General features: G+C 40.0%; 1 protein-coding gene across 1 annotated transcript in view; it reads left to right on the top strand.

Annotated features, from left to right (window-relative positions):
• The first annotated feature begins 216 nt into the window (after window positions 1-216).
• The window catches only part of NOTCH2 (notch receptor 2), a 161723-nt gene continuing 146365 nt past the window's right edge, over window positions 217-15574 (top strand). Inside the window, exon 1 of the mRNA XM_017650050.3 lies at window positions 217-487. Within this exon, the coding sequence (XP_017505539.3) occupies window positions 415-487 (73 nt within the window). The 5' untranslated portion in view covers window positions 217-414. The remainder of the gene's footprint in view (window positions 488-15574) is intronic.

Below are 15574 nucleotides of genomic sequence, written 5' to 3'. Positions count from 1 at the left end.
GGGTAGGCTGGAGGGGTGTCGCAGGACTGTAGTAGATCCCTCCGCGGCAGCGAGGGCCGGCGCTTCTTCCTGCGGGAAACCCCTGGGTGCCGAAGGCGGCGGGGCCTGGCCGCGGCGACAGGAGGGCGGGGTTAGCGGCGGGAGGAGGCGGCCGAGGCGGAAGGACACATGAGGCTGCTTAGCCGCACGCTTAAGAAAGTTTCAGCAAACTTCGGGCGGCGGCTGAGGCGGCGGCTCAGGAGCGGCGGACTTAGGGTGTGGGGAGTGGAGGCATTTGAGCCTGAATTTTGGGGCGCTGCGTGAGGCCGTGAGCCTCAGAAGCGGGAGGTGCGGTGGTGAAAGTGGGGGCTCCTTGGTCGGGACCCCTCCCCATGTGGATCTGCCTGGGCCGCGGCGGAGGAGGCGACCGAGAAGATGCCCGCTCTGAGCCCCGCTCCGCTGTGGGTGCTGCTGGCGCTCTGGCTGTGCTGCGCGGTCCCCGCTCGTGGTGAGTATCGGGCCGAGGGGTGCTGTCCCGTGCGCCCGGGCCCGCGCACCGTCGTCCCTGCCCCGGCCTGGCCCGGCCCGGCCGGCCGCCTGGGGCGACCGTTCCCCTGCATCTGCCCTTCTCCCTGCGAGAAGGCCGGGCTCTGCCCGAGTGAGGCCACTTGGTTCCCCAAAGTTTGGACATCGCCAGGGCCCTCTCCCTGGCCGCGCCCCGCGCCGTCTCTTGTTCCCCTCGGCCCGTAGCCTCACACATGCCTTCTCGGCCGGAGGGAGGCCGGGCAGCTAGTCACAGAAACTTGCTTTCGTGAGCACTTGAGTTCGGGGAGGTGGTCTCTTTTGCGGTTTTGGTCCCGCGATTCCTTGGGTCGAGGGAGAGCAGAGGGCGCGCTGCCCGAGACTACCCATCGCCGGCCGCGGACCGCAGATGGGCTGAGCAAAGGAATGCCAGATCCTGGCGTGGAGTGGGCGGGGGCAGGGCCTCCGAGCCCAACGGCTTGCACCTTCACAGCCAGACTTCGCTTTGCCAAGGGGAGGCGCACAGGCCGGCGTATGGGTTTGGTTTGGAGGGGAACAGGGGTTTGTGGTGCGCCTGAGTTCTGACACTCCGAATCCATCCATGGTTGCGGTGAATATGGTGTGTTTTGCTCGAGTCACTTTGAAAGGTGGAGGCAGGAGCAGTAGGGAAACTGGTGTGGCTGCATGGTGAGCCACATGACTTAAAACTCTTAACTGCTGTTATTTTTTCTGAGGCGCGGAGCTACGGAGCTTTTTCAGAGTCTGTGTCCAGCCCCAGGAATGTGGTGTGACGATCACCAACTCCTCCAACCAGGCAGCAGCCTTTGCTGCTCCTTTGGCACGTCTGGGGGTGGGGCAGGTGCGGTTGAAGAAAAGTTGGTACGTTAATTCAAAGTGCTTTCTTAGAAAGCCTCGTTATGGTTGAGTATTTGCAAAAGTCTTTCTGAACACGGCTGGACCAAAGAAAGGAAAACAAATCACAACTTACCTATCCCATCCACACTCCTAGATTCCAGATTTGTTAAGTCTGTTTAGTGGAAAGAGCTTGGGCTTTGGAGGCCTGCTCTGTAATCCTGGGTTCAAATCCAGCTCTGCTATACGAACACACCAATAAAATGGGAGTGAAATTACCCTGCTAATAGGATTAATTAAGAGAGGTATATTAAACCCATGGCAGTCAAAAGGCATTCAGAAAGTCCTTTCAGGGCAGGGCTGTGTTTTATTTTTTCTGAACTCTGCTTCAGTGCGAGGGTGGATTGTGCATGCCTGTTGAACTGAAAGGGATAATAGCCTAATCTCAAGGAAGATTTTTACCTTTACCAAAAACCAAAAACAAGTACACGAGCTATGTCTCTACAAAGAAAAGGTTAAGAAGATGATGACCTTCGGAAATGTTTCCTCTTTGTTGTTCACAGGCAGTTGACATGCCGATCTCAGATGTTTAAAAGAGAACAGTACTGGGTTGTTCTGCACCAGACTGATTCTTCTTGGAGGGCTCAAACTCCATACTACACCTTTGGGTCCCTGAGAATTTCAAAAGTGAACCAGGAGGCTGTGTGGTGATGAACCCAAACTGTTGTTTCAAAAGCCTTTAACAAAACACATGTGATAGTATTTTTTGCCTTTCCTTTCTCTTTGAGTGAAAGCTTTAGGTATAATTGTAGACTTCTGATAGAGAATGTAAACAATGGGCTGGTCTGAGGGTTCCAATACTTGATCACCATTAACTTGGTTTAGTAAATAATTTAATCTTCATTATCTGTAGTCTCTTCACCTATGAAATAGAATTAAAGAACTAACCTACTTTAGAGAGTTGGAAGAAATAATAAGTATGATTGCAAAATTAAGTGTTAAGTAAGACTGATGTCAGAAATAGGATTACTCTGACACTCAAGGCTGCTCTTACTCTAGGACCCTAGTACTCAGAATGATATCTTTTATACTTCTGCACTAATGAGGTATTGCTATTATTAGCTAGTGAACAAGTTGAGTGTTAGGTCAAAGGACAAAATATTTAGATATTTTGATTTTTAGACAGGTGTTCTTCAGATGCTAATTTACTGTAATAGAAGAGATTTAAAAACCTGTTTCCTGGTACAAATCTTAAATATTTTCAGAGTCGAGCAATGAAGGCTTCTTGGATCTTCTCAATCCACTGTCATTGTGTTTTGCCAAAGTGCCAATTATAAGACACTCTTCCAAACTTAGTGTTCCTGTATTTGGCTTGTGGCCAACTGTTAATTTAAACATCATTGAGTTCCTAAGACAAGGAGCTGTCAACCCATCTGTCTAATTGTCTAAACGGCTATCCAAGACCACCCCTTGCTCCTTGTTTTCTTTTGCTTTGCAATGGGAAGTGATTCCCTGGTTTTGCTGCCCACTAGATAATTTCTCAGCCAAGTTCTTTTCTTGCTTAAAAAAAAAATCACAGTGATTGCTTTTTCTTTCATATGGAGATGAAATTTATCCTAAAACTATTTGCCTTTTCTCTTTCTTCTTGTTCTTTTTTTGGGGGCAGGGGGGTGGAGGAGGAAGGAGAGTGATTATTCTAGTTTTCCTTTTCTTTTTCCTGATGTTTTGAGTTTTAAAAATATTAACCCACATCTCCTTGACATCCCTCTGTACCATCCCCATTCCACTGTCTTTTCTGTAGGCTTCTTATGACATAGAGGAGTCACTTTTCCTTCATCTGAATTGTAGTTGCTGACATCAGGACTTTTAGAAAATGTTTAAATTCAGTGGGATATGCTTGGATGCTTCAGAGAAGTCTTACAATACATTTTAAAAATATCATACCCACAGAAATTCTGTTTTGCCCACAAAATTTGCATTGATCTAGTTCCCACTCTCTGATGCCAGTCCTAGTGTCCTCCTCCTTCCCTGTCCACTGTGATAGAACAAAACTCCAGGTCCTGGCTGTGCCAGGATCAGCTGGGGTAATTCTTGGGCTCAACATTCAGAGATTCTGATTTATTAGTTTGGAGAATCTGTCCTTTTCAAGGCTTACAGGTGATTCTGATATAGCAGCTTGGTTGGAACCCACTGATAGTTCATTATTCTGGTGTGTATATGGGGTCTTTCCTTCTTCATATTAACAGCTTACAGTCTTATTCATTCCAGTGTTTAATCCACTGACTGTCAAAGATTTTTAAAACTGCTAACATAAAAGCTGTAGAGTATATCATTTCTTTTTGTTTATCTGGGCACAGTGGGTCCCCATTGTCTCTTTAGAAGGGCTTCATATATTTGAATGCACCCCTTTTCTTCTATGATACTTCTTTTTCCTCAAACTTCATTCATATATATCATCTCTTTTATCTAAACTTTTATCTAAACTCTAATGGTTTTAGAGTAAAAAGTCCCAAGCCATGATTTGGATGAAGATAGGATAAAGGATTTTACATGATCCTTTTATTGTGTTTACACTCTTTATTTAGGTGCCTTTCCTTGACATCTCTATCTGGGTGCCACAACGAACCTTTCATTTTCCTCCCACTCTTTCCTCCTTCTCCTTCTCCTCTCTTCTTTCCTTTCTCTGCAAATGACCTGAAACCAAAAGGTTTTCTTTTCCTAGTGTCCTCTTCTTTCTTTATGGGTCTACCATATTTATAATATTTTGTTTGGAAACATCACTGGACTAGGAGTCAGAAGACCAGAATCTTCTCCAGGACTGTTTTTAATTAGTCTTGTGACCTTGCGGGAGGGACACTGTTTGGTCCTGTTTGCTCAGGTACTTTGTCCCTAGTCATGGAGCCAATCAGAGTTGAGACTAGAAAGAACTCTTTTCTGGTCCTCAGTCCAATGCATCATCCACTGTCCACCCCAATTCCATCTCTTTTACAAATAAGCTCAGATACACAAAAACACTGTGAACAACCTCAAGTGCTAGTGTAAATGTGTGCTTCTCATGTCTTTTCATTTATGTGTTTATTCTAATGCTCCCACCCCAACCCTTGCACCTGGCCATGGTGTCTCATAGGTGCATGCTTGCTCAAGTCAACAGTACTTTTAGTCATTTTCTTATTCTGGACTGTGGTACTCCAAGAAAGTTTAAAAAATAGTATTTGGGGAAATACTAAGGTGATTACAGGTGATTCTGATATAGAAAATATCAGAAAACCAAATTTTGGGAAAAAACAAATTTTCCCCTTCGCCAGATGTTTAGTTAAACTTGCCATTTTGAATTTCTGTGTGTGTGTGTGTGTGTATGGTTTCTTTGTCTCTTTTTTTCTGATCACTTCTGCAATTCATAAAGGTCACTCTGACTTTGGAACTTAACCTCAAAGGCAATGGCATCCACCCCCTGCCTTTCACTTGAGTTGCTTCTACTGCTTCCTGTATTACCAAATTACTAGGCCAGCAATTTCTATTATTTTGTTTAGAATTGCCACACTATTCTAATTGGTCATTTTGGGGATTGTTGGAATAGTACTTTTAAAATTAGAGTAATTTCAAAACTTAGTTAACTAAGTTATGTTTGTTTAGATGATTTTTGTTTTTTTTTGTTTTTCACTGTGTGCTGGATATTGAAAACTTGTACTAGACTAAGAGGATACACACATTTAGTAAAGTTTATTGTTTTTTGCTCCACCAAGAAAATTCTCTGAAAACCACTACCACTGAAAAAATCTCTAAAGGTGATACATGGTAAGTAAGGTTTTGAGAACTGTACAGTGTGTGAGCTGTCTCCACAACAAGATTTGCTCCTTGAGGGCAGGGACTATGTTACACACATCCCTTCTCTGTTCTACAAAACTTATCAGGCATATACCCAACATGGAGAGTCAGTTAAGCAACAGGTCTTGGTCACAGCACTGTGACTCCCGCTCTGTCATCCCCATTTTTGGGACATTCTGGAGGAGAGGCTGGGGTGAGTCAGGGTGTGTCATTATGGTCCTTTACTCTTTGAAGAGAAAAGATCAGTTGAAAGCTGACCATACATACAAACTTTTATGCTATTGATTTTTATTAATTAATGGATAGGTAAAATTTTCCTCTATGTTGACTTATGTGTTGATAAGAGCTGTAAAATTCATCTAGTCCTTCTATCCATCCTATGTTGGATCTGCTCCTTTTAACAACATTCTGTCAGGAGGTAGCCTACCTTCTTTTTGCTTGAATACCTCTTGTGAGGTAGCTCCCTGCCTCTGGAGGCAGGTTAGTCCATTTTTGGACAGCTCTAATTCTTAGAAAGATCTTCCTAAATTCAGCTGTAATTTATCTCCTTATGATATAATAAATACATATTTTACTTATATTCAGATGTAATTTGTCTCCTTAAGATGCACCCACTGGCATCTTCTCAGGAATTTACCTTAGGGTTCTGAGCCCTGTATGGGCGACAGGGATCTAAAATGGGGGGTGCCCTTTACTAAACTGACACCTACCCATCCATAAAAAGATTTAAACCCAGTGAGGAACATAAAGATATTCTTGACTTAGGTGTCCTCCTGGAGATTCTGATTCAGTGGGTCTGGAATAGTATCTGTGGATTTGTACATTTAAGAAACAGCCAGGTTGGGGAAGTTGGGTGGGAAGGGAGGGATAAGGGCGAAAAAGGGGTATTATGATTAGCATACATAATGTAGCAGGGGGTGGGATACAGGGAAGGCAGCATAACACAGGGAAGACAAGTAGTGATTCTATAACATCTTACTGTGCTGATTGACAGTGACTGTAGTGGGGTATGTGGTGGGGACTTGATAATGGGTGGGAGTCTTGTAACCATAATATTGCTCATGTAATTGTACGTTAATAATAGCAAAATAAATAAATAAACAAACAACAAAGAAACAGCCAGGTAATTTTTATAGATGGAAGTTTTGAAATCACTGCTGAGTGAGTCTAGGAAAGCCAAGGGTTTTTTAGTTAGTTTTTGTTTATTTGTTCTTTGATAGTGCTAGAGATAGGTTGCTTTGACTGGGTCCTGGTCATTTTTTCCCCATGAAAGTGCCTGCTTCTTTCTGAGTGCCTAGATCACTAGGGAGAAGGAAGTTGGTCTGGCATCCCTATAAGGCTGGTAAAATTGTTTGTCTTGTCTTAAAAAAAAAATCTGCAAACTATTCAAAGTCCTAGGACTACGGTGTGTTTGTCATATATGACTTTGGTGGAAACCCCCTTATCCTCCATCAGAATGTTACCTGAGATGCCAGAATACATCATCATTCCACAGTGTTTGTGGTGTCTGTTAAGGAGTTTTGTCTTGAATCCTTGTGACTGATGCTGTTTTGAGGATGTCTGCTTTGTTAACCCACAAACACCTACCGGGTGTCAGGGATTTCTTTCAAATGTGTTAGTGCAACAAAATATAAGGGTCACTCCTTTCAGGCAGTCCTGCCTTTGGGTTATCTCGTCTGCTGCAGCAAATGGAGTAAGGAAGGGAGAATCAGGGAGGAATGAATCAAGCAGAACAAGAGCAGTCTGCAGGGAGGAGCCCAGGTATGCTACTCTGACAGACACTTGATATTGCTGTTCCTGATGGGAAGAAGCAAGTGGCTTCAGATCTCAAAGGATCTGCTCAAGGCCTCTGGATGGGACTGCTGTGTCCACTGGTGGTAGGAAGAGGATTGCTATAAATCTCTTCTTTCTCTCCTTTTCTTCTTGAGGGAAATGCCAGCTGTATGGCAGAGAACACATTGTGACCTTAAAAAGTAGAGAAAAGCCAAGAAATGGGGATGACAAAAGCCATAGTTCAGAGTAAGAAAGGTGAATTACTATATTAATTAATTTATATATGTAAATATGTAAGCTTCTATATGATGCTCTGGTAGGAGCCCTAGCTATTGGCTCTAGAATTTACCTTTGTAGCTCTGCTGTCTTAGTGGTGTGTTAGGAAGGATTGTGGTGTGTTGACATCCTCAACTTGTAATTCCTTTCGCATCACATGGTAGGGAGTAAAGGGTTTTCTTCTGTATTTATGGAAATCATTGACCATGTAGAAGATGGGGTCCTGCCCCCTACAGAGCTGATGTCATCACGGAGGCAAGACTGGCGAGCACCCAATTAGAAATATGAAGTACAGTCATCTAGTCACTTGTTTACACTCTCTGAGAGCAGTTTCCTGCAGTCAGGGTGACTAAGAGCTGTAGGGTCTGGGGAAGTCACCTCCAGGTCTGCTAGGGAATAGCAACCCCAGCTCACCTCTGCTGGGCTTGTCTGTTGCTCTTCTTTCTCTGCTGTAATTTAGAACTATCAAAACTTGACTTGGAGAAAAGACAAAGATCCCTTGTCTGGTGGGGGTGTAAATATGAATTTGGCACATGTTGTGTTGTGGTGTCTATTGCCAGGCCTGATCTAGGACAAGTTTGGTGGAAGTGTCTTCTTTGGAAGATCTAGTTCTCAGTGGCAGTAGCTGAAGGAACTTCTTGTCACAGCCAGGCAGTGACTGAGATGCAGTGTGGACACACCCAGAGCTGCTGCCTCGGGTGGCATTGATTAACATCTCCCTCACCCTCTTGTGCTTGTCTTGGCAAAACCCTGTTCTACCAGCTCTTCAAAGTTTGGACTTTACTAGATATGATTGAACAAACTGTTGAGGGGTCATTTTATTGTTCCTTGCCACCTGTGGATTGCAGGCCTGTTACCTTGGTACAGCTTTGGTGCCCTTGGTCCTTGGGCCAGGCAGCAAGGGATCTGTGTCTCCCTTCCCCTGGGACCAAAGCACTTATCACAGAGGCCTGCCCAGGGCAGTTTCTGGTCGTCAAGTCAGTTTCTGCTGCAGGGTATTGGCAGCTGGGCAGTGACTCTGGTTCTTTGAATACCTCAGCCACATAGCATGCCAAGATGGACTCATTGTCTCACAAAAACAGGTTGGATCTATGGGTGTTGCAGAACCTGTTTCTGGGTTAAGAGTAGCTTTCTCATCCTCAAATAATTTATTCCTGTGAAGAAAGCATATGTGTATTTTGTGAGACGAGGAAAACATGATAATATTTTGTTTGGAGTCAGATATTGTTTCCTCAATAATATGTTGTCTTTTAACAAATAGCATCCCTTTAAAATACAATTTTGCTTGTTAAATAAAGAGTTGTACAAGAAGGTGCCATTGCATTCTGAAGTATACTACCTTGTTCAGAGGCAGGTACATTTTCAAATTGTTGTTTGCTTCCTTTTCATTCTCTTTTACTTTCATCTCTCTTTTATGAGGAGATTCTAGAAGCCTCATAAGCCTCAAGTATTAAATAGCCTATTTTAACTAGTACCAAACAGAGATCAGTGATGTAGGCATACTTATCCAACATTCAAATAAGGATAATTGACTACTGTTTGCTCACTAATATTTTCTGTTGAGTTTCTGAGTATGAATAGTCAGAAAACTAGTGCTAATGTGTTAACTTCTCTAAACGGTAAATACGGTAAGCTGCAAAGAAATTTGTTTCATTCTTTGCTTTCACATGCTTTTGTTTGTAAAGTGTTGAGACTGAAGTTTGAGAACATGTCTATTTTATTACTTTTTATTATGTTTTTCTTTGCTGTGAACATGCCTTTATTTGCTTGATCTTTTTAAGTTGGAAACATTAAAGATATTTACCTTATTAACATTTAAAGCACTTTCTAATCTTTATGAGGGTTATTAGAGAAAAAAACATACCTGTGAATCATGAGAGTCTTTGGCATTAAGTTGCTGTTTAAAGTAAGTAACAATATATCATGGGTCTTGTGACATATACTTACTAAGAGATTCAAGGAAAATGGTTGTAACTAAGAACAAACATTATAACATTTTAAGCTAGGCCTATATAGCAACTTCTGTTATTCCTTATATTTACATATCATTAACTCATATCTATAGTTTGTTGATTTTCTCTGGCACCTTTATGAGATTTTTTTGCAGAGAGGGTATTTACTTAAAAAGAATTACATTTGGAAGTAATTAAGAACATTTGAGAAATCTAGAGAAGTATAAGAAAAATAATGCACAATCTTATCAATGTTAATATTTTGGTGTACATCTTTTGGTGTTTTTTAAATTTAAATAAATACCCTTAGTTTTAAAGAAGTTGTTGATTCATTTTATTTATGTATATTTATTATTATTTATATAGATTTATATTTATCTGTATATGTATAGGCACACATGAAGAATGCATAATAAAAAGTAATAAAATGTATGTATATGTGTGTGTATATATACAATTTTCTGTTTTGCCTTTCATTGGTGGTTATAAGTATTTTGGTATTTTCAAACAGTTTTTTGTAAATTTAATTTAAATGGTTAAATAACACTCTCAGTAGGTTTACTATGCTTTAACCATTCTCTTTTAATTTGGTTGTTTCCCATTTTTTTTTTCTTATATAAATGATACTGACCATCTTCATACAGAAAGGAATTTCCCTCTTTAGGATTTTTTCATTTAGCTAGATTTCCAAAAGGAAAATTAGTATGTCAAAGGGAGTGATTTTTGAAAATTGGGAAACAGGATTTAAGAAAAAAAAAAACAGGAAAACATAAGAGAAAGTTAAAATCTCCAATTATTCCATGACTTCCAACCAAAACCCATGGTTACTATTTTGATACATTCCAACAGCTTTTTCCCCCTCAGGTCAATTATTATAATTGGAATTTTAAAGTACACACAATTTTATCCTCTGCTTTTGTACCACTTAAAATCTTGTGAACATTTTCTCACATATATAAATATTCTTTAAGAACATGCTTTTAAATGCTACATACTGTTCTATTTTAAGGATCTGTTATATTTTACTTAAACTAAAATATATTTCTAGTTTCCAATTTTCCTAATTATATATAAATTTTGGTAGGAATATTTATTGTATTATATAAATATAAATATTTTATAAATATAAATGTGAATATTTTATAAATAAAAATATAAATATTTTTCCACGGCTTTTGATACATACTGCCAAATCTCCTTCCATATTGTTTGACCAGGCTATACTTCTATCAGCAGAATATGAGACTTCCACTGTCCCAACCATTGTCAATGGTAGTTTTTATTTTTAAAACTCTTCATGAGTGTGATAAGTAGTAAATGCTACCTCATCTTAATTTGCCTTCCTGATTACAGTGATATTGAATGCTCCATATGGTCAGTGGCCATCTGCATTAACTTTTCTTTTTATTTATTTATTTCGGTAAATTTTGTCTTTTCCCATCAAGGTGTTCATTTTTTGGTTACTGATTTGAAAAGCTGTTTAAATATTAAAGGTATTAGTCCCTGTGCTCTCTTAAATATGTTGCAACACATATGGGTAGGTTAAAGTATGTAATACCAAATTGTTAACAATATTGATATCAAAATAGTTAATTTGATAGGTTAATTTTTTTATCCTTTGATTTCTGACGGGCTAGGTCAATTTTTTATGTGATTGCGTACTGGTATTTTCTGTAGCTACTTTAAAATTCCAGTCTATCAAAAATCAACAAGTTGTTAGTTGTCTGTGTCCAGGAAATGCACAATTTACATTAAGAAGATACTGGAGGAAAACGGTATATTCTGGAACTGATTATGTGATTTGGGGTGGGTAGTGGGAAAGCTGCTTCTGCTTGTCTTCCTAGATACCCAAGATTTTTGATGTATGTAACATCCCTGAAAGGCAGGGCTAATGCACTACTAAATCTGATATTTTGACCTAGTTGATAATTGTACAGTTGATAATTGTCTACCCAGTCAATTTGGTCAGACAACAGGATGACTAAGATTCCCTCCCCTTTCTCCTGACCAAATTGATTAGTTGTGGAACAGAAGTGACTGAATCAACCTGTTGTTTTGGCACCCCACGGACACCACCTGTTTCTTCCTCTTCTAGCTGCAGCCTCCCACCCCCCTAGTGCAGTGCTGTGTGCACAGTGGGTAGGAGATCAGTGTTGTTGCTGAAGAATGTTGCACTTAAGAAGAGTAGATTGCTTTTTTTTCAAGCTTGTGTGTTGTTTAGGCGCCCTGCTGCTTTTGACATTAAGAGCTCCAGCTGAACTGCCCTATGTGGAAGCCCTGTAGGTCTTATGTGTTTGATTCACAGTAATTTCAGGCAATATGAATGCTTTCTCAAGAATCATTGGAATTTACTGTGCTGGTTGTGTGCCAGCTATTACCATATTTCGTTTGAGGAGACCTGGGGAACAAGGAGATTTCTGACCAACCAGAACTTGTGGCCTTTCTGAAGGATTATGACTTTGTTTTAAAGGTATGGTTAAGAGAATGCCAGTTAGAGATTCTAGTTTGTGTCCACTGGTGTTTGTTTCTGTGCTCCATCCATAAAGTTAATTTATGGATGGGTAAAGCGATTTGATGGTGAAACTCTTTCTCAACATGAAGTTGAATACTGTTTCTAGGAGGAAATTAGAGAATTCTTATGTCTAGATTGTACCCTGAGAGGCTTGTCAGCATGTGAAGCTGCTGATTGAAAACAGGTTGATGGGTGTTTATTCTCATTTTTTTTCTTAAAGGCTTATTCATTCTGCTTTGTCATGATCTGAATTTATTATGGCCCAGTCCTTTACTCCAGCCTACTTTTGGAACCATCAGCCTTCCCTCTGTGGCTTAAAGTTTCTCTGCCTCAGCTTTTTCCATCGTAAAAATGATGTTAGTATTGGGAAAAACCAATCAATACAATTAACATAAAATTTATTTTCATAAAATAAAACCACCCCAGCATTTACATTGTAGTGCAGAGTTTACAGAATACTCTTAATGCAATTGCCTCCTTTAATCTTCAAAAACCTTGGTGGAAACTGAGCCTTAGAGGGGTTAGCTCGTTTATATGCCATTGTTTAGCCCTAGATAATAAGTGACAGAGCTGGAACTTAAAGCTTGTGCTTTGACTTTTTAAACCTCAGCTTTTTTTGTTTGTTTGTTTTAACATTTGCTGAATTTTTTTAAAGGTATTACTGACATACATTCTTATAAAGGTTTCACAAAAAAACAATGTGGTTATTACATTCACCCTTATTATCAAGTCCTCCCCCCCCATACCCCATTGCAGTCACTGTCCATCAACGTTTGCTGAATTTTTATGTGTCCGTCATTCTGGTAAGGGCTTTAAATATATTCCCTCATTTAATTCACATGGCTATCCTTTGGGGTAGAAAATATGTACCTATATTACAGATAAGGAATTGGAGCTTAGATTCATAGCTGTGGGTGTTGGGGTGAATAATGTGGTTAGTGAGGGATGGAGCCAGGATTCAAACCTCCCTGTAGCTCCAGGGCCTCCCAGTCAAACATGGTGCTTTATGCATCTTCATACAATTACACTTCCCAGCAACCCCACCAGAAGGGGAGTAGGCAAATGGGGAAACTGAGACTTATAACACCTGAGGACTATGCAGTTAGCAAGTGTGGCAGAGTTTGGGATTTAGAGCTAGGGTCTGTCGGTCTCTGTAATACTTACTCATTCCAGTACACTGAAGATGAATGTTTATATGATATATATGACCAAAAATTAATTTGTAAAACTGTCAGTTCTTAGAATGTAGAGACCAGCTGTTAGAAATCATTTGTATCTTCTAAATAAGTTAGGAAATGGATGGAATTAGTTGACTGATGGCCCTTGCCTTCCTCACACTCAGGACAAGCAAATTGAATTTGGGTTGGGAAGAGGGGAGTTCCCACTAAAGATGAGTCTTGAAGCCCAAATGGGCCACAGCTGTGACCCCTTCAGAGGGCTGCTCCGAGAATCAATGCCAGCTCATGAGGGCTCTGCCTGGGGACATTCCTGTCTGTGTTTGTAGCACCTTCTCTTTGAGAGGAAGTTACTAGCTTATGGGGAGAGATGGTGGGGAGACTTATAAGTCTGGCTCTAAACATACTAGCCCTGTGTCCTTGGGAAGTTTTCTTAAGTACTCTCTTTATGCCTCAATTTCACTACTTATAAAATGAATATAATAGTAGTATGTCATTGTTGGGGTTGCTATGATGTTTAAATAAGTTAATAAATGTTAAATTCATAGCACAATGCCTTGCACATAGTAAGAGTGCAGTAAATCATATTTATTGTTGGTAGTTTTATGTTGCAGTATGGACTGGCTTTTTGTTGCTTTCACTTTTCTTTAATCAAAAGTGGAAGACAAATTTGGAGCCTTGGTGAGAAATAAGAACCTCATCTTTACAGCATATAGGTTGTCCACTGGTTTCTGGTGACCCTATAAATATTTAGGGGTGTTGTATTTGAGTCTGTTCCCAAAATGGGGTGTATTTTCAATTTGGAGAAATATTGGCTGTTATACAAGTTGCATTGATAGGTATTTAATCATTTAAGGATAATAGCAGGTCCAACATTCTTGTTCTCCAATTTCCTATGATATGACAAACATCACATGCCATCCGGTGTCACCATGTGGAATACTGGCATAAAGCCAAAATATTTGATATTTTAATTAGCCTTATAGTGCATAATGGATCATATCTGTTAGACATTTTGTAGTAACAAAAATACCCCAGTGTCTATTATTACAACTTCAGGGACTCCTGGAGATTTTGGGATATCAGGCTGGGAACCATCTGTCTAGCCATCCTTGTTTTACAGATGAGGAAATCAAAGCTCAAAGAGCAAAATGACTGGCCAAAGGGCCCACAGATAGGTCAAGATTAGGGCCAGAGTCCAAGGTCTTGTTTTCTAGTCAAGTGACCCTCCCTCTACACTCACTACTCAAATGATGTACCATTTGTTGATGTACCTCTGTTTTTTGAGGTCTGAAAAGGGAACAGTGAAGGAGTGGAAGGGTGGGGAAGGGGAGAGGTGTGGCCATATTGAAAATGTCAGTGATAGAAAATATTTGCCTGTGAGCCCCTGCCTGTCCCTTTGGATTTCTTTGTAGTGGTTAAGACAGCCCAGCAGGGCTGGTGACATTAGTGATTCAGAACTGGATTGGCCAGGACTGGTGGAGTTACTTTCTCCGAAAAGGGTTTCATATTTTAACATTTGTTTCCCATGACAGTTTGCTTATTCTCAAGTTTTGGCAGCCTTGAACAAATGATTGTCAGGTTTTTGTTTTAAAACACAGCTCCAAATTATATTTTGCTGATTTAGTAAACTGTCTTCTACCTACCACTCCCTTCTGCTCCCTCTATAATTATTTCTAAGATTTTGTTTTTCAGTTGTGGGAGTACTATGAGAGGTTTTCTTTTATAGTCTGAGGTATTTATAATTATGTGTAAGCACACTGTTTACAAAAAATTTAAGTGACACATATGTTAACTCAGATACCCTTAAAACACTTAAAATATTTTTCAAAAATTTAAGTCTTTCCAAAAAAGGCAGCTGAAGCCACTTACAGTAAAAGAGAGGAGGTATACACTAAGGATAGCAGCATTTGAATGCAATTAATATAGTGAAATGTGAATGTCACTTTGGAGGACCTGGGAGTATTTGCATAAAAGCTGACCAAGATCATTAATAGAGTGAACAAAACAGACAAAAATCTCTGTCCTCAGGGAGCTTATAAGAAGTAATAATATCTTCCATATACTGAGGTTTACTTTGTGACAGATGCCTGGGGACAAAGTACTTTCTCTGTTTCTTCAGACCTCACAGTAGGTGTTATGATAACTATTTACTGAAAGGTTCAGAGATGGTCATTCAGGTCACTCAGATAGCCAGTGGTATAGAACAGCAACTGAAACCCCTCTTACCTGATGCCAAAGCACACACACTTACCCACTGTAAAAATGCCATTGTGGGTAGGTAGAATCCTGTGGTCTCACCAATAATGTAATGTTGAATTTAGTAATATTTGGTGTACTAAACTGACTTAAGTTTTACTCTTCTTGACATCTTATCTCTGAATGAATATTGCATAATGTGGAAGTTATTTTAACTTCAAAATTCTAAATCCTTTTGTAAGTGGGAATAATGGATTTGTTTGTTGTAATCCAAAGTAGGTTGCTTAGCTTTTCTTTCCCTGTTACTTCTTGATCTTAAAAGAAATTCTTTAGTAGATTAAGACCAGGAATGAATGTGTAGTTTTGTTTTTTTTTAATAAAAAACAGTTTGAAACATTGCAAATGGCAATCCAGAGTAATATTTGTACCAGTCTTTTTAGTGACAGGTTTTTCTTGACTCTGCACTTGTGTTCTTACTGTATCATTCTGAAATGGATGCAAAAGAACAT

Source organism: Manis javanica, chromosome 4, assembly GCF_040802235.1.
Source record: "Manis javanica isolate MJ-LG chromosome 4, MJ_LKY, whole genome shotgun sequence".
NCBI lineage: Eukaryota > Metazoa > Chordata > Mammalia > Pholidota > Manidae > Manis > Manis javanica.
The sequence above is the reverse complement of the archived record's forward strand: the minus strand, read 5'-3'. Positions and strand labels throughout refer to the sequence as shown.